Source organism: Ptychodera flava, chromosome 10 (assembly GCF_041260155.1).
Source record: "Ptychodera flava strain L36383 chromosome 10, AS_Pfla_20210202, whole genome shotgun sequence".
Taxonomy (NCBI): domain Eukaryota; kingdom Metazoa; phylum Hemichordata; class Enteropneusta; family Ptychoderidae; genus Ptychodera; species Ptychodera flava.
The window spans coordinates 3,191,046-3,209,523 of NC_091937.1; the positions used below are offsets into that span (position 1 = coordinate 3,191,046).

Consider the following 18,478-nt stretch of genomic DNA (forward strand, 5'->3'; position numbering starts at 1 on the left):
TGTTTGTTTGTTTACTCCAAATTCCTCTCTCCAGTGTCAAGTCGAGAATATCAGTGTTCTTAATTTAGGTTATCCCCAAAGGGTTTGTAGTTGTTCTTTGTCCGAATATACAACAATCTAAAAGGCAAAGTTAAACACAGCACAACTCTGGTAAAAAGTTAATTTATTTGACTTTTGATCCCCTGAACTCTGACCTCACAGTTTAAGTGCGTGGGCAGGGCACCTAGTACCTGTGTGTAAGAATGGCAACCTTCTTCGGAGAGATTGTGACAACTTCATCCAGAGTTGACGCTGATGATGACGAAGAAGAAGATGAGAAAGCGGAAATTGTAAGGTTAGCTTAAACCACCATACACCTTACTGTCACTGGCATGAACTCACCACAACTTACAAGTACGAGATGATCGATCAATCACGAGTCTTCTAGTATGTGCACTCTCTGTGCAACACAATTGTATACTATAATAATCTGGTCGGGAAGGAGAGTGAGGGAGTAGCTTTGGGGCGCAATATATATATATATATATATATATATATATATATATATATATATATATATATATATATATATATATATATATATATATATATATATATATATATATATATATATATATACAAAATGTATACAATGTGCCCTCCCTGTTATCACCATAATGGCTTTATGGCAACCTCTGAACTTGGCATATATATATAGTGTAGAGTAATCACGACAAGCTCTATATATATATATATATATATATATATATATATATATATATATATATATATATATATATATATATATATATATATATATATATATATATATATATATATATATATATATATATATATAGTGTAGAGTAATCACGACAAGCTCCACGTCTAGCAGTACCTATGCCCTGCGGAAACGCATCCAGCACTATACATTGCCTGAATTGACACCAAGCCACTGATAAGAAGCTCCCCACTAAAAAGGTTGAGCACTATAGTTAAGTCTGGCACAAGCATGGAACAACTGAATTTTGGATTCTCGATGAAAAACATCCCTATCCCTTCAATCAAAGAATACAAGAAGATCTTGATTGAAAAAACAGAGAGCGCTCTAAATTGGATGAGATGGAAAGCGCTTCACTATCTCAAGAAACACGATGACAACCAGTAAAATACAGAAACCTATGGATTCAAAACTAGCAAGTACCCACCGCAACTCGATGAGCTGAAACATTTTGAGGACGACGTGACGTTCTGAAAATGGTGGAAACGATAGAATTCAGAAACGTCCAATGCACCTTCCAAAGCAAACTCAAGCATGATTCCAACACAATCAAGAAAGCTGACAAGCTCATCATTCCAGCCGACAAGACAACGAACTTCTACAAAGTAAGCAAAGAACATTATGACAAACTCCACGAGAACATCACCAAATCTTACAAGAAAGAGAATGATAGCAGCATTAATGACATCAACAGAGAGGCTAAATTGATCACCGAAAAACTGAAGATCGACGACAGGGTGGAAACCATGGCAGAAAAAGAAGCTTTTGTAACTTTAAAAGACCACAAGGAAAATTTTGCAAACAAACCTACCTGCAGGCTCATCAAACCATCAAAATCAGAAATAGGCATCATAAGCAAAACCATCCTGGACCGGGTAAACCGAGATATACTGCGTAAGACGCACCTTAATCAATGGAAGAACACAAATGACATCACGAACTGGTTTAAATGCATCCATCGGAGAGAACACAGCACATTCATCGCCTTTGACATCATAGTCTTTTACTCTTCGATCACCAAGAAGTTGCTAGCAGACGCAATCCACCACGCATAAAAATATACCAGCATCACAGACAAAGAGTTGAACATCATTATGCATTAAAGAAAGTCCATCCTACATAACAAAGAATCAGCATGGTCCAAGAAAAGCTCCACCGATGACATGTTCGACGTGACAATGGGTAGTTTTTACGGGGCCGAGATATGCGAACTGGTAGGAGCATACATCCTCTCATCACTCAGCCAAATACTTGGAAAAACTAATGTCAGCCTCTACCGAGACGATAGCCTTGCAGTCACAAACATCAAATCACCAAGGCAGTGCAACAAAATGAAGAAAGAAATCATTTCCACGTTCCATTCATTTGACCTACGCCATACAAGTAAACATCAAGACCACAAATTTTCTCGACGTAACACTCAACCTGCAAAATGGAACATTCCAACCTTACAGCAAAGCAAATAACCAGCTGCTTTACGTTGATAAAAGATCCAACCATCCACCACCCATCCTAAAGCAAATTCCAATCTCCGTCAACAAAAGAATATCAACCATATCGGACTGTGAAGCTACATTCAAAAAGGCTGCCCCTGAATACGAAACAGCACTCAAGAGAAGTGGCCATCAGCACAACATGAAATGTAATCGACCACCGACCGGCAGCGCCCCCAAAAGATCAGGAAGCAGGCAGATAATCTGGTATAACCCACCATTCAACAAAGCAGTAAAAACAAACATTGGCAGAAGATTTCTGAACCTCATTAAATTACATTTCCCGCAAGGACATCCATTACACAAGATCTTCAATAAAAACAACGTGAAAGTCAGCTACAGCTGTACAAGAAATATGGGCAGTATAATCAGAGCCCATAACAACCACCTCCTACACAACGACAACAAACCAACCAAGTCATGTAACTGCTGTAAAAAAGAAGATTGCCCATTGCCCGGAAACTGTCTCATGCCCTCAGTAGTATACAAAGCCATCGTAAATACAAGCAATGATACAAAGCACTATATCGGACTAACGGACTCAGCTTTCAAAACAAGATATACATATCACAAAAATACTTTCAAAACATCAAAACACAGGAACAGCACGGAACTCTCAAAATACATATGGAACTAAGGACAGCAACCCAAAATACAACGTCACATGGTCTATCATTGACAGAGCCCAGCCTTACTCAACCAACACAAAATGCTGTAACCTCTGCATCACAGAGAAATTTCACGTTATCAACCCAGACAAGTCAACACTGCTACACAAACGTACAGAATTTCTTTCGAAATGTAGACACAGAAGCAAATTCCTTCTCATTAACACTTGAACGCGCCAGAACAACTGCCTCGTTTGCATATACACCTGACCCTATATATAGGTAGCAACGAGCCCGCCAACATCACTCCCGGCGATTGCCAAGTGCATGAAACAGTCTGTAGAGTAATCACAAGAAGTTCCACGTCTAGATATATATATATATATATATATATATATATATATATATATATATATATATATATATATATATAAATACATGATATATATTTATCACATACATAGACCCTGTTATTCCCCCAGTGTGACATCACACAATAGTAATACGGTATACAGGATTTCCGTATTCCCCTACTTCTGACGTCAGAAGTAGGGTAACACAGTCAGAACTTTTTTCTACTGCCGTGGTACTTGTAGGTTAACGACTTTTTGTCGGCAGTATTATCGCCTAGCTTCTTGATGAAAATAGAGTAAGCTTAGGTTCTGAAGAATTTTGGCGGAATTAGGTATTCATAAACATGTGACAAAAATCTACACATATTGATTACGATGATTGTGACAGTTTGTCTCTTTCTCAATCCCGTAAAATTAAAACCTCTTCAGCTTCTAGAAGTAGCGTACATGTAAATCGCTGAAATTGACGAATTTATCACCGAACGGGAGGAATCGAATGTACAAAAATCCACAAGTAATGTTGTCAAGCAAATGATAAATCTGTTTTTACAAATGATGACATCATTACCATTCCTGAATTAGACACTCAATTACATGATCCTTTGCGTAAGTTCACTATATCTGTGTCAGAGGTGAAGTTGGAACTTTTAGCCCTAAATGAACATAAGGCAATGGGTGATGATAATTTGCCAGCGATAGTTTTAAAAAAATGTGCTGATGCACTTTCCATTCCACTAACTTTCATATATAATCGGTCTATCCATGAGGGAGTTTTCCCTACAAAGTGGAAGAAAGCTTGGTTGTACCTATACACAAGAAGGGTATAAAAACTAACGTTAGAAATTATTGCCCAGTGTCCCTTTTGTCAATTGTTTCGAAAATGTGTGAGAAAATGATTTCAAGGCATGTATATAACCATGTAAAGTGTGTTTTGTCTGAACAACAGCATGGTTTTTTGCCTGGGCGATCATGTGAATCTAATCTATCTGTCTTGCTTAATGAAGCTCGTATTGCTGTTAATGAGACAAGACAGTTGGATGTTATATATACAGATTTTTCCAAAGCTTTCGACAAAGTAAATCATAAATATTTAGTTTACAAACTTAGTAAGTATGGAATACAAGACGCCCTCCTTGACTGGTTTAGTAGCTACCTAACTAATAGATCCCAGGTAGTTAATGTTAAAGGGTGTAGATCAGACCTGTCTTAGTTAAGTCCGGGGTTCCGCAGGGGTCACAACTGGGACCACTGTGTTTCATTCTTTATTTAAATGATATATTTGGTAATTTTAAATGTGGCTCCCTAGGCTTTGCAGACGATCTGAAGTTGTTTAAGATAATACGTAGTGTGAATGACTGTTCAATGTTACAAGAAGATATCAATTACTTGTCCACATGGTCTGAGAAATGGAAAATGCACCTTAATTATGACAAATGTGTAGTACTTCGTCTTTCATTGAAAAGATTGCCAATTGAGAGGGATTATAATATTGATGCTCACAACTTGAAGACTGTTTATAGTTACAGTGACCTAGGCGTGACACTAGACACAAAGTTAACTTTTTCAACTCACGTTGTTTCAATTGTCACTGATGCTCGAAGACTACTTGGCATGCTAAAAAGGTTTGGCAAACGGTTGTCAGTGGATGCATTGCTCGTGGTTTACAAAACATTCATTAGAACTAAACTCGAGTATGCATCAGTTGTTTGGAATAGTATTGACAAAGTGTACTCAGACAAACTGGAAGCTGTACAGCGTAACTTTGTTAAATATTTGTGTTATCTTGTAAATGTAAGGTTTGATGATTATTCATATGATGATATGTGTGTTATGTTTAATTTACCAATGCTGTCTAAACGGCGCACTTATTTTGACCTGTTTTTCTTCACAAATCAATTAATGCCCTTCTTGATTGCCAACCAATTTTTAATTTACACATTCCTGGGCGATCAACTAGACAGAAACGGACATTTCATGAACCTGGTGGTAGAGTTAAATTTACTAGCAATTCACTTTTTAATCGCATTCCAAAGCTATATAATAGTTTTTATCAATGTCTACCAATTTTTAAGGTGGTTGGAAAGGCTAGAGCGTCAGTTATAAATTTCAACAAAACTATTAAAATATAAAAGTAGTCACATTCTCTGTGGAATAAAAAAAACTAGACATTTGGGGTCAAAGGCATTGCAGAGTTATAGCCTGTTAAAACTTTTGAAAAACTGACCAAATAAGAAGAAGTTGGGGAGTCCTTAGTGTATTAACTATGGTAGAGGTCCCCTAGCTTTTAATAAAATGTTTGAAAAGGGAAAGTCATTATTTGCTGTTTTTCAGGAAAGTTTGACAAGGCGGTGCTGGCATTCAGAGTGAGTGACTGCTATTGTAAATGCATTTCTAGATTCTTTGAGTGTCAAAGAGGTGTCAAAAGTGAGATTAACCAAAAAACTGCTCTATGACTTCAAAAGAGGGGTGCAAATATGGCTTGTTTTCAACATTTTTGACAGAATAACAGTTTTCCTACATAAATTGTATACCAATTTAATCCAACTTTGAAATGAGATATGGACATGGAATTTTTACAGCCTATTAACAAGGTTACAGATAAGATTTGTATGGCACAATTTTCCAATATTTGAAGTACTTTTTGAAAAATCACATTTTGAAATTTGAAAGAATTTTTAATAATTTTTTGATATATAAACCCATGTAAAATCATAAAAACAAATTTTATTTACAAATCCTGCCGTACAAATCTTACAATAAATAGTGTCAACATATTTATAACTAAATTGGTAATATTAATACTATCCAATTATTATTAAATTCAAATATGTAAAAAAAATATGAAAAATTAAATTTTAATATTTACTGGTGTCATATTTCAAAATCATGGCTGCAAATATACAATTTTTATATTCTTTGGAGAAAATATTAACTGAGGGAGTTATCCTGAAAATTTGAACTAAATATCTTGATTCTAACACTTGAAACTTGACATTAACTCTGAGAAAAGAATTTGTGCAAAAATAGCCTTTCCAACCACCTTAACATTCCTGTTTCGAGTTTTAAAAGAAAAGCTAAAAGCATTTGCTTTTGAATTTTTACTTTGTCCTTGTTGTGCATGTCATTTGTTTTAACTTGCTTTCTTGTCCTGTAACATCGTGTTATTTGTATTTTTTACTAAAATCCTCCTGTAAGTGCGGATGTATATGGTTTTTAACTGTATCATATCTGTGTTGGAGTTCGAAATAAATAAATAAATAAATAAATAAATAAAGCTTTTAGCATCGGCTAAGGAATTTATTACCTTGAATTTCAGTGGGGGGGGGGGGTTATCAATGAGGTATAAAAGGGGAGTTTAATGGCTCTCCCGTGCACTTATGTGAGTCTAGTCGTGCACTCCTCGATCCGAGCCGCGGTACGAGACGAAGTGCATTCATCATAGTGACACAGATATATGCATGACACAAGCGATAACTAGCTGGCTCGAATGAACAGGAAATGGAAAATGTTTAATGTTTTGCCATTCTGCTTTGTTTAATGTTAAGTTTATTGTTTGGTTTCATTCATAATAATGGCAAAGTTCACAGCATAAGGCTAACCCCCATAATTTCAAACAGTATGAGCTGAGAACGCAATCGATCCAGCAATCTTCCTATCGCGTACTGCATCACACTCCACATCATTTATTTATTTTCACAGGTGCACTGACGTTGCATAAATAATCAACAACAACAACAACGTGATGTACAGTTTAATTGCGGTTTTATTCACATGTTGTACCCAAAGTCAAAATTTGACATAATTTTGAAACAGCATTGACAAACTGACGACTTCATTAGAGAGTATTCGATCCCCGGATTCGATCGTGCAGTACTGTACATTATAACGAGGGAAAGCAAATCGTCGCTATGTATGGCACGGCCTCTGTAAATTTCGAAGCATTTTTTGACAGTATCACTTTATCTTCACCTAAATGCTGCACCTGATGATACTAATCATCTCCCTTTCACCTTTCCTCGGTCGTGACGGCTATATTCATTGCAATTTTGTGAGAATATCCGAAGGAAAAAGACCGGAGGGATACTGCCGCTATGTTGGGGGAACCCTTGTCCTCGATGATGTCACACTCGTTCGAAATACTGGCAGATTATATATATATATATATATATATATATATATATATATATATATATATATATATATATATATATATATATATATATATATATTATTTATTCATTTTCAGTCAGTTAGAGAAACTGGAAAAATATTGTCACGGTTATTATAACTTAAGAGCATGTCAGAGCTCTTTTCTCGGACCACCTCTGTTTGCCATCTGCATTTTTCCACTTTGTCAGCAATATTATGAATTGAATAACAAAAAAAAATGAAGTTGAACAATGCCAAGACAAAAGTTATTTTCATTTACTCCAAATTTTATGATTCACTACCACCACTCACTGATGTCAATTTCTGTTCAAGTATTTATCAAGCCTAATTCAGCTGCAAGGGTCATTTGTGCATTTTGACAAACAAACACACATTCAGACAACACATCAGTACCACCTGTCATGCCATTTATTTCCTTCTCCACAAAATCATATGCATCAGAAAGGACTTGCCTCAGGATTTCTTTGCCATTCTTGTCCATGCTGTAATAAAATTTTCAAAGATTGTCTATTTTAATGCTATATTGTATAGCTTGCCAATGGCCTGTTACAGAGTTTACAATATGCCCAAAATAAAGCAGCTAGAATTGACACTCAAACTATGAAATTGGACTGTAGTACATCTGTTCTTAGGCAACGTCATCAACTTCCTGCATCTCATTCAGTCATTATATTCAGTTCAAACTTGTGCTCATCACATACAAGCCCCTATTAACTTTATTCTCTCCATAATGTCTCAGGAACTTAATACTCTGGTGTTCTTCATCACCCAGTCTTCGTTCATCAGATAATCACCTTCTCCACACACCAAGATAGAATCTGACTTCCTATGTAGTTGCTGCATATTCTTCCTGTTCTTTGGAACTATCTACCCTCGAACATATAAACCTTTCCAAATGTCAACACTTTCAAAAAAGCTTCAAAACTTACATCTTTTAGACAGCATTTTTGTTCTTGTCATTATGACACCCCACGGTCCCTCCACAAAAGACCGTGGACACCCAAAGCTCCACTCAGCATTGTTTAACTTTGGATATCAGGCTCTAGATAGATAGATAGATAGATAGATAGATAGATAGATAGATAGATAGACAGATAGATAGATAGACAGACTTGGCCAAGAAAAGCATAGTGTATACGATATTGCATCATATAAAATAATTCACTTTCACTTCATAAAGTTCATTCTTACCTGTTAAAACTGTGTTGTATGTTAGATTGCCGAATCCACCACCGTGAGACATATTTCATTGTATACCCAATACTTCTCACAGTGGTAACAGAAGTCTTTTACAGATTAAGAGAACACACTTATGCTCAGCCATAAACCCAATTCTTGTTTATAGCCCAGTTTTGAGATGGAGTCCAGATGTCCGGGCTGAAATTGGTCTCTCCAAGGATGAAATTTTGAGTTGTGATAATTTGTTGTTGGCTATCGGACCAGCAGCAACCGGTGAGTAGGTGGTCAATAAGTAACACTTAAGTCAGATGCATCCTATTAAATGCCTGTTTCTTCATCTGTAATTACCAGTACTAGTAGAGCCATGACTAACTACAAGATGTAGCATCACAATCACTCTTTTGTGTTAAAATGCATGCACCATAAAAATGCTACAGCCCTTTGCAAGTAAGTAGCAATAAGTGTAAGGGAAACATAACAACAAAAAATATTAAGAAGCACTTTATCATGACTATCATCAGTGTTATCATCGTCTTTTAAAGGAGAAGTACTGGTAGGTGAAGTATCAATCTACAATGGCTGCATCTGTGTCAGGAAATGATAGGCTGTAATCCTACTCAAGGACAAGACATGCAACAGACTGAAAACAAAGTGTCTAACATAATCGTTTATAGAATAACATCTCATTAGCAATTTGAATGTTACTAGCAGTATACCAATGATCATTTTGTAAGTTATATTTTATCGAGCCTTTACTTAAAAAATTGTCCTTACTAATAATTTATATCATGTTTCATATTTTCAGTGGCAAATGCTTGTATTAGTTCAGTAGATATGTCTGTAAATGAGTGTTAGATTACTAAATGTCATATAAAGAACACAGTACAGTGTACTATATGTGTGCATCAGTGAATTTTTATCAATATTAATAAAAGATGAAGAGTTTTTTTTCTTATGAATTTGTAAATTTTTGAACAATCTGTAAATCTTAAAAAAATTACTATAAGAAGCAAGTTTCTGAATTCTGAACATTTTCTTGGCAAGTTTTTTTCCAAGCTATAGAAAAGAGCTGTGTGGAAAATAAATACAAACCTTTCCATATGGTTGCTTTTATGCAGGAGTAATTTTGAATTTCTTCCAATTTTTTTCACAGGTTTTGTGCATACCTATGTGCTAGGTCAAGAACATGAAGTCATTGGTGTTGTCGTCAGTGGGTTGAAAAACAAAGACAGTAACAGTTTTCATCAAACTATGCACACAGATAAAACATGTTTTCTCTACAGATTGAAAAGTCAACCAAAGACATTGGTCTGTCAGTGCAACTGTCAAGTCTCTGCTGAACAAGCATTTAGTTGGACTGAACAGGTGTGAATTCAAACTACAGCAAAGAATTTCTCTAACAGTTGTACTAGTATATTGTAGTAGTTATTCTGTTATGCAAGAGTTTGAATTAGGAAATACAATTTGTACTTCACAAATGAAAAATTTCTACATCCTAGTCATGGTAAAAGGAGCTATCAAGAGATGACAACATGTAAAAAATTATTCTAAGCTCTATTTTGTCATAAAACATAATTATAAAAATTGGCTTTGGCTTTTTCTTATCAAATGAAATTTACTTTTGAGAATATCAAAGTTTGACAAATGAACTGAGACAATTTTGTTTTTGTCCTTAATTTCAGCTGTTTAGGAATCTAAAGAATCCATCAGTGACAATTCTTGGATCATGTCAGATAACAGAGTACAAATCACATGACCCAATACAGGCACCGCCATTCATCAAGTGTCTATGTAGCAGTGAATTCAAAGACAAGCCTGTCTGTGCCTATCTTCCACAACCAAACACAGTGTCAGAGTTGGCTGCTGCCGGTGTGTATACCCATTACAAGCTTCAGAATTAACTGAGATATTATAAATAGAAATGGTTAAATGATTGTGGTTAGGTTGCTTTACAATATTTATTTTAAAAAAGTAACAGTGCTGCACCTTCATTTACCAACACTACTCTCCAAAGCATGTACTGACCTTCTCTGCACATTACCGGTATTGTCATGGAAATGATGCAAGTCCCTAATTGATTTTAACAACATTTACGATTAACCTAAGTTTTTCATGCATCAACAAGTGAAACTGCAACGCTGTTTTGCAAGTTGTCCCAAAATACTTAAGGCCAGAGAAAACACAGTTGCTGCTTGGATTTTTTCTCATGAACAGCTCTGTTGAGGTGATGAGCAGAATTGTTGTTCTCTCTTTTTCTGAAACTTACCTAATAATTTTATGATACTTATCTCTGGAGACATACAAACAATAAAATCGCTTTCAGTGGATTTATTTACTTTATAGTGACACAAGAACACGGTCACTGATGAAATGTTTGATTCAAAAGAATACCGTTATGTACCGGTAAATGCAGCTTCTGATAATTTTTTCCAGTATTTCTATTCTCTGTCTGTTCATGGTTTACTTCCTTAACAATGCACTGCTGTAGTTTGAATTCATTGCCATTGTTTAACCTGTACAGTGGAAAATAGAGTGAAAGGTTAGGAATATGGAAATGACCAGTATTCAGATTGTCAACACTCCCTGTATATATACCCTTGATGAATTCACTTATCAACAAAAATAATGTGTATTTCATGTACAGTTTTATGTTTACAGAGCTAAACATGCAGTTAAATGTGCTTTTAGGGGCAGAACGTGACATTGTTAAAAAACATTGAGAATAAATTTAAAAGCACTGAAAACAGTATAAGTATACAGTCATTGGAGGTGGTGGCCCAATGATTAAGCTCTTTCATTTGACTTTGACTGTATGTTTTGACCCCTTCACTGGTGCTGTGACACATTTTACACAATGGTTTTACTACACTATACTGTGATCTGATATTATGTACAGGTGGTAATTATTAAGGAGACTGTCTTTCACTCTAAAATAGAAACAGCAGGCTTTAAATGACGGAATTCACTGTGTTTGGGAAAGAAGCTTCATAAAATTTCCCATGAAGAGAAATAATGAAAACTGTGTGGAAGTAATTTGCAGCTATGTTTTTCCCCCTCCACCCCCACCAAAATAAGAATTTACAATTTGGAAAAACAGAAGCCATGATTCTGAGGGACAATTTATTTATTTTTATCTTGCCCAATCATTGACATTTTTAACGTTGCCTTTCTAACAAGCATTCTTTGTGAGACTATTTGGTTGATACTTGTCTCTTGTTGACCTTACAGTGTTGAATTGTTGTCAAGTTCGAGGAATGCCAGCTGTTCTCTACATGGCTTATCTAGACTCTGTCCATTTGGAAATTGCATCAATGAAAGTATTCCTGCCTGTGCTAAACAATCCACAATTGAAAAATATTTTGAAGGTTAGTCTACACTTAATGTCTCAAGCATGATATTAGTATAGAAGGGTGGGTGCAGATATAGCATGTCATAGTGGTGTCATAGTGACCCAGATCCAATTTCTGATACGCCAACTGCTACAAACATTGACAGCTTTAACCCTTTCACCCCCAGTTCCCTGTGTACAGGTCCAACTTTACCATAGAAAACAATGGATTTGGGACAAACCATGGTGGTGAAAGGGTTAAGACGTGTATCATTGAAAGAGATGAGGTTTAACCACATCTCTGAAATAGATATAGACTAAGTTTTAAGATATTTGGAGTTACAGTGTCTTGAAATTTAGGATGAGAATTGTTACAACAACATAGTGAATGTTTATTTGTTCATTGCTGATCTCTTTTGCTAGGCCATATTTTTATGTTAGTGTGAAAAAACTTAAATTGTCAATGGTATAAAATATAATTCATAAAAATCTTGATGTGCTTATTTTTGTTTGAGGTTAAGTTGATGTGGTTGTAAGTCTTTGTCAATTTTAATTCTTTAACATAGAGAGAAATGTGTTTACTGTATGGTTTCATTGTTGTTTCAGGTGAACACAGATGCTGAAATCACAATGAAGAAACTTGTTGAACTGGACACAACACAGAATCCTCTCTACATCTGATACACAACACAATTTTTTTATTTCCCTCTGCAAAACATTTTCACAACTCCGGTGCTTCTTTCATACTGAATGAATTCTTTCAATGTATTATTAAGTGCATTACTGCCATGGTACAAAGGCCTTTTCCTGGATTATGTGATAAATATCGGGGTTTCCAGATGTAAAATTGGGTCTTTTAGATTTTTTAAATCACTTGTTAGTCGTCCGTGGGGACTTATAGGTTTGGTCATGTCCGTGCGTGTGTGCGTGCGTGCGTCCGTCCGTCCGTCCGTCCGTCCGTCCGTCCGTCCGTTCACGCAGATATCTCAGAGATGCCTGGAGCGATTTCATTCAAACTTGGTACAAGGATTAATTCATATGTCATACAGATGCACGTCGATTTGTTTTGTGATACGATCCAATATGGCTGCCAGGCGGCCATTTTATTACAATTTTTTCATGTACAGAGCCATAACTTAGGCATGTTTCAACTGATTTTATTCAAAGTTGGTACAAGGACATTGACCAATGTCATAGATATGCACGTCAATTTTTTTTGTGATACGATCCAATATGGCCGCCATGCGGCCATTTTGTTACGGTTTTTTCATATACAGAGCCATAACTCAGGCATGTTTCAACAGATTTTATTCAAAGTTGGTACAAGGACATTGACCTATGTCATAGCTATGCACATCAATTTGTTTTGTGATACGATCCAATATGGCCGCTGTGCGGCCATTTTGTTACGATTTTTTCATGTACAGAGCCATAACTCAGGCGTAACTCAACCGATTTTATTCAAACTTGGTACAAGGACATTGACCTATGTCATGCACATGCACATTGATTTGTTTTGTGATATGATCCAATATGGCCGCCATGTGACCATTTTATTACGATTTTTTCATGTCCAGAACCATAACTCAGACATGTATCAAGCGAATTTATTCAAAGTTGGTACAAGGAGATTGACCAATGTCATACATATGCACATTAATTTGTTTTGTGATACGATCCAATATGGCTGCTGTGCGGCCATTTTGTTATGATTTTTTCATGTACAAGCCATAACTCAGGCATATCTCAACGAATTTTAATCAAATTTGCTACAAGGACATTAACCTATGTCATACATATGCACATTTATTTGTTTTGTGATACGATCCAATATGGCCACCGTGTGGCCATTTTATTATGATTTTTTCATGTCCTGAACTACAACTCAGACATGTATCAAGCGAATTTATTCAAAAGTATTTTTATCACAGACCTGATGAAGAGGACTCTATCCTCTCTGAGGACCTGTAATCAAAGTACCCATTAACAAGTGGGGACTGTGTCATCAACGATGACTTGTTCATCAATAAGATATTATTCTGGGATATACCCTGAGCAGGGAAAACCTGTATCACAATATTCCTTAGGGAGATTGTCCAATGATATGCCCTTCCCTCTTTTATTTTAATGTGGATTTCAATTCAAATGTCAAGTTCTGTTAAGTTGTTCATATATTTTGTCACCTTTAAATTTTTTTGCCTTTGCAATCTTACATGACAACACACGTGTATAATCTATACACAGTGTTGTCATGAAGAGATTGACATGATTTTTTAGAGGCTGTATCAGGTACATAAAACTGAATCACAATTACATTTAAAGATCCTCTGAAACTTTTGTAAAGACTCTTTCACTTCGGTTTGAAACATATGTCACTTTTGAAAATCACTCATGGTCATGAGTAAAGATACGTGGACACAAACCTTGAGATACCAACTGCAGATACAATGTAAAAGGGGTCAGGAATGGAACAGCCATCTTATGAGGGTTTTCTCTCAGCTGCTTCCTCTTCACAACTAGATGTGGTCTGTCACAATTATGTTTAGGAATAAGACTATGTTGCAACCAATTTTTAGTGTTTGTGCAGCAGAGAGTGCTCCTTAAAGTCTCACTACCTGTAATGTTGGATATCTTTTCTTGGATCTTGTTTCAGTTTCTTGTTCTTCTCTCAAAGACATGTCAAAATGCCCATCGTTAAACTTTTGGACACAGCTTGTATATTTGTCATGTCCCATGTTATGGTAGACTGAAAGATTCAGTCGTGTACGGGCGCTCCGGCGCACTGCAACCTACGACCCTTTACTACGACTGAAGGCACACTGTACTTGGCCGCGGCAAACTCAAAAGAAAAAAAGTATCGCCCACAACTGACATTACAGACTTCTCAAATATGTAAACCATAGTAGTGTAATTTGAATATTCATAACGTTGGCTATTTACGTACATAATGACCATAATGAGTGAGCGGTGTGGGCGGTCTTGTTACCCTACATACTGTCAATTAACTTGTTCCTGTAATATGATTTGTTCCAACAAAATTTTGTTGGAGAACGGGATTTCAACAGTGTGCCTTCAGTCGTAGTAAAGGGTCGTAGGTAGCAGTGCGCTGGAGCGCCTGCGCAGGACTGAATCTTTCAGTCTAATGTTATGGCTAACATCTGAGTTTTCATCCATGTGGAGAATTCATTTACCAACAATAACAAATGTGTTGTATAGGCTTAGTTAAGGCTAATACCTACATTTTAACATTCTTTTAGGACAAGAAGAAGATGAAAAGGACCTTTAATATTACATTGTGTCTTGAAGGAAGATATTAAAGGTTACAGCTTCTTTCCATTTAATGCTGTCGTTAGGAAGAATGAGTATGTGTTCACAGTTGCCACAGTTGCTGCAAGTAGCATTGTCTTCAAGCTTACAAGTGCTGAATGTAATGTTTTGATGTTTGCGTAATGCTAATAGTCATCCTCAGTCCTCGTATGATGTTTCAATTATATCCATGTAATGCCATTTGTTTGGGCCAAGCATGGGTCATATGCATGGTACAGTAATTCCCCTGGAGAGACTATGGTGCAGTTGTACAATAAATGCATGATTGTCCAGTCTGAACACATCCAAACAGTTGTTTACCAAACTTCCAACATCTTGCAGATCACTTTTACATGAGATGTTCAAATGTTTTCAAAAATAAAAAGAAACTTTGAAATGTAAAAAAATGGGAATTCATGTCTTGTGTCCATGATTTCTCTTATTTCTATGATAAGTTCTGGCCTCAGTCTGCAATACTAGAGAATCTGCATGATGGGTTGACCTGCAAACTTTTAAAGCACTGTGTACCAGTAGTCACTTCTATTGATGCTGTCTTTCAAGCCACACCAAAAATAGGAAAAAACATGTCATTACTGATATTGAAACAGATTTTATATTTTCTATGAAGAGACTGCACGCAAGAGAGGTTTTTTCAAATATAGTTTTGGACTTGCATCTGTTTATCATGTTGTTTTTGCTAAAGAAGACTGGAACAAATATTAAGTCTATGAAAGGGATGGTCAAAAATGGAAAAAAACATGCTGAGCAAAAATCACAATTCTTTTTCGCAGCTATGCTGAAAAGAGTGAAGTTTGAGGAAAAGTGTTCAAGTTCAGAAAGAAATTTTGGAATTTTGAATGCAAAACAAATTGCATGTCACCACTCTAATGACCCCCTCACCAAAAAGAACCAAACAATGACCTGACCATACTACCATGGCTTCTTGTTTTGTTTAAGAACTGATTGATGAACATTTTATCACAGGGATAATAATTTATGAATATTTCTTACTTCACGCCAGAACGTAAATTTTATACATAATCCTGAAAATTGATATATGAGAATAATAGCAAATAGTTGATGAGTTTGACTTCAATCCCATTGAATTACAGAATTTGTATTTAGGCTAATGTTTCCAAAGACATTTCAGTATTATGCACTGCCCTCTAGTGGCAAAAGTCTGCAGTTGTTTCTTCTAAATTTTGCAGATTTCAGTCATAATCATTTTACGTCCATGACAAACTCAGTCTTAGCTCGTTTATACTTTGTTTGACAAATACCACTGTACCTGCAATAAAGCCATGAAATCGTTCGATGTATTGTACATCTGTACAACTTTTATATATCAATCATTAATTTCTCCTTTAAATTATTCAATCAATATCTAAGACATATGCAAACACATACTGAGGTACAGAAAATGAGAGCGATTGATCTAATAATGCTGCAAAAGTAAAGCATAAGTAATAGATAATTAAACAAATCACAAAATTTTGACTTAATAATGACAAACCTTCACTAAGGGGATTCACTATATGATTATATGTGTAGAATAAAGCTTATGCAATTAAATCAGGAAGTACAGTCATTACAGCTTTTTTGAAAAGTAAATTATGCATATATCATTAAAAAACTGTTAAGTATGTTTCAAGCTGTTTCTTTACAGATATCAATACATACGGTAGACTTCATTGCAGGCCAAGACATGATTATAGGGCTTTTCAAAATGAACATTTTTGGCATTACCAGAGCTGGAACATGAGGGTGAACCTTTTGAATATGTACATAGACTAGGTTTTATGAAAACTTGCCCAAAAGTTAGTGTTAACGGCTTGTAAGCTCCCTGTCAATTGTTGTGAATTCTCCTCAAGATGTCAAAGCTCAGTGATTTATATTTCAATGGACAGCAGAATTAAAAAAGGCTAGGGGTAATCTTCTCAAACCATGTACTTGGCACCTTCTTTCCTGAACCTTGTTTGTATTTTTCCAAATATCTTTTGAGTTTTATGCGAACGGACATAGATACACACATACATACATGCAGATGCCTCTGGCCATAGTCCCTCACATGCTCCAAACTACCAGATATCATAGTAATTTAGTATACACACAGGGTGGCCAGGGAGGAAAACAAACAAACAAACAAATAAATAAACAAATAAACCAAAAATATAATCACATAGACAAACAAACAAGTAGATGAAAAAACATACAAACATACAATATCACAGAACGTTGAGTGAATAAACATACAAACAAATAAATAGACAAATGTATACTATGACATACATATATATATATATATATATATATATATATATATATATATATATATATATATATATATATATATATGTGTGTGTGTGTGTGTATGTGTGTGTGTAAGAGACACAGCATATTGGAAAAAGATTGAAGTGATTGACTGAACAGCTCATGCAACATATCAACATGTGACGGCAGTACTACTACTCCTATACTTCATGTACTTCCCCAAGGGATGGGACTCAATGGCTGCCAACGTCATAACATGGCCAGTGATTTTTTTTTCCTGCCACACATAATTTCAATCTTTTTTCAATATGCTGTTGTCTCTAACAATCACACACACATACGTTATATATATATATATATATATATATATATATATATATATATATATATATATATATATATATATATATATATATGCATGTGTGTATACATTTGTTTGTTTATTTGTTTGTATGTTTATCTATTCCATGTTCTATGATATTGTATGTTTGTTTATCTATTTGTTTATTTGTCGGTGTTTATTATTTATTTATTTGTACGCTTGTTTGTGTTTGTTTATATTTTGTTTGTTTATTGATTAATTTATTTGTTTTCCTCCCTGGCCACCATGTACATGTACCAAATGTGAGCTGTTAAAAACGACATTCATTCATGTTTACTGAATTACCTGCCAAAGTATTGAATCTGGAAATTTGAATACGGAACCAAATATTTGGAGATCCCAAGGGCCCCTTTTACCCAAAAGAGTAACTTCAAGTCCCCCTCTACAACCCCAACCCGCCTCAGCCTAAGTGGACAAAATGTTCCGATCGGCAATGCAATGGGCACGGGCAGTCGTTTCAACCACAGCCTGGCACAGGCATAGTTGACAGCGCTTTTACTACTCTATAAAAAAGCGCTGTCAACTACGGTGGTGCCTGTGGTATAAATAATCTAAATATAGACAGCCATGTCCTTATACAACAGCTGCCGAAAAAACATACTTCGGAAATCATACTCAACAACAACAC

General features: G+C 35.5%; 1 protein-coding gene across 1 annotated transcript; it reads left to right on the top strand.

The window, feature by feature from the left end:
• The first annotated feature begins 25 nt into the window (after positions 1-25).
• On the top strand, positions 26-15,614 carry LOC139141759 (proteasome assembly chaperone 1-like). Its single transcript, XM_070711402.1, has 6 exons — positions 26-334; positions 8,730-8,836; positions 9,717-9,928; positions 10,246-10,432; positions 11,792-11,928; positions 12,498-15,614. The coding sequence occupies exons 1-6, from the start codon at positions 243-245 to the stop codon at positions 12,570-12,572; spliced, it is 810 nt and encodes a 269-aa protein (XP_070567503.1). The 5' UTR covers positions 26-242; the 3' UTR covers positions 12,573-15,614.
• The last annotated feature ends 2,864 nt before the right edge of the window (positions 15,615-18,478 follow it).

What these genes read in the sequence shown, in the direction of transcription:
- LOC139141759 (XM_070711402.1), top strand. Translation starts at nt 243, where the DNA reads ATGGCAACCTTCTTCGGAGAGATTGTGACAACTTCATCCAGAGTTGAC. An exon ending in GAGAAAGCGGAAATTGTAAG is followed by an intron (nt 335 to 8,729) that starts GTTAGCTTAAAC and finishes TCTTGTTTATAG; the next exon opens with CCCAGTTTTGAGATGGAGTC. An exon ending in AATTGAAAAATATTTTGAAG is followed by an intron (nt 11,929 to 12,497) that starts GTTAGTCTACAC and finishes TTGTTGTTTCAG; the next exon opens with GTGAACACAGATGCTGAAAT.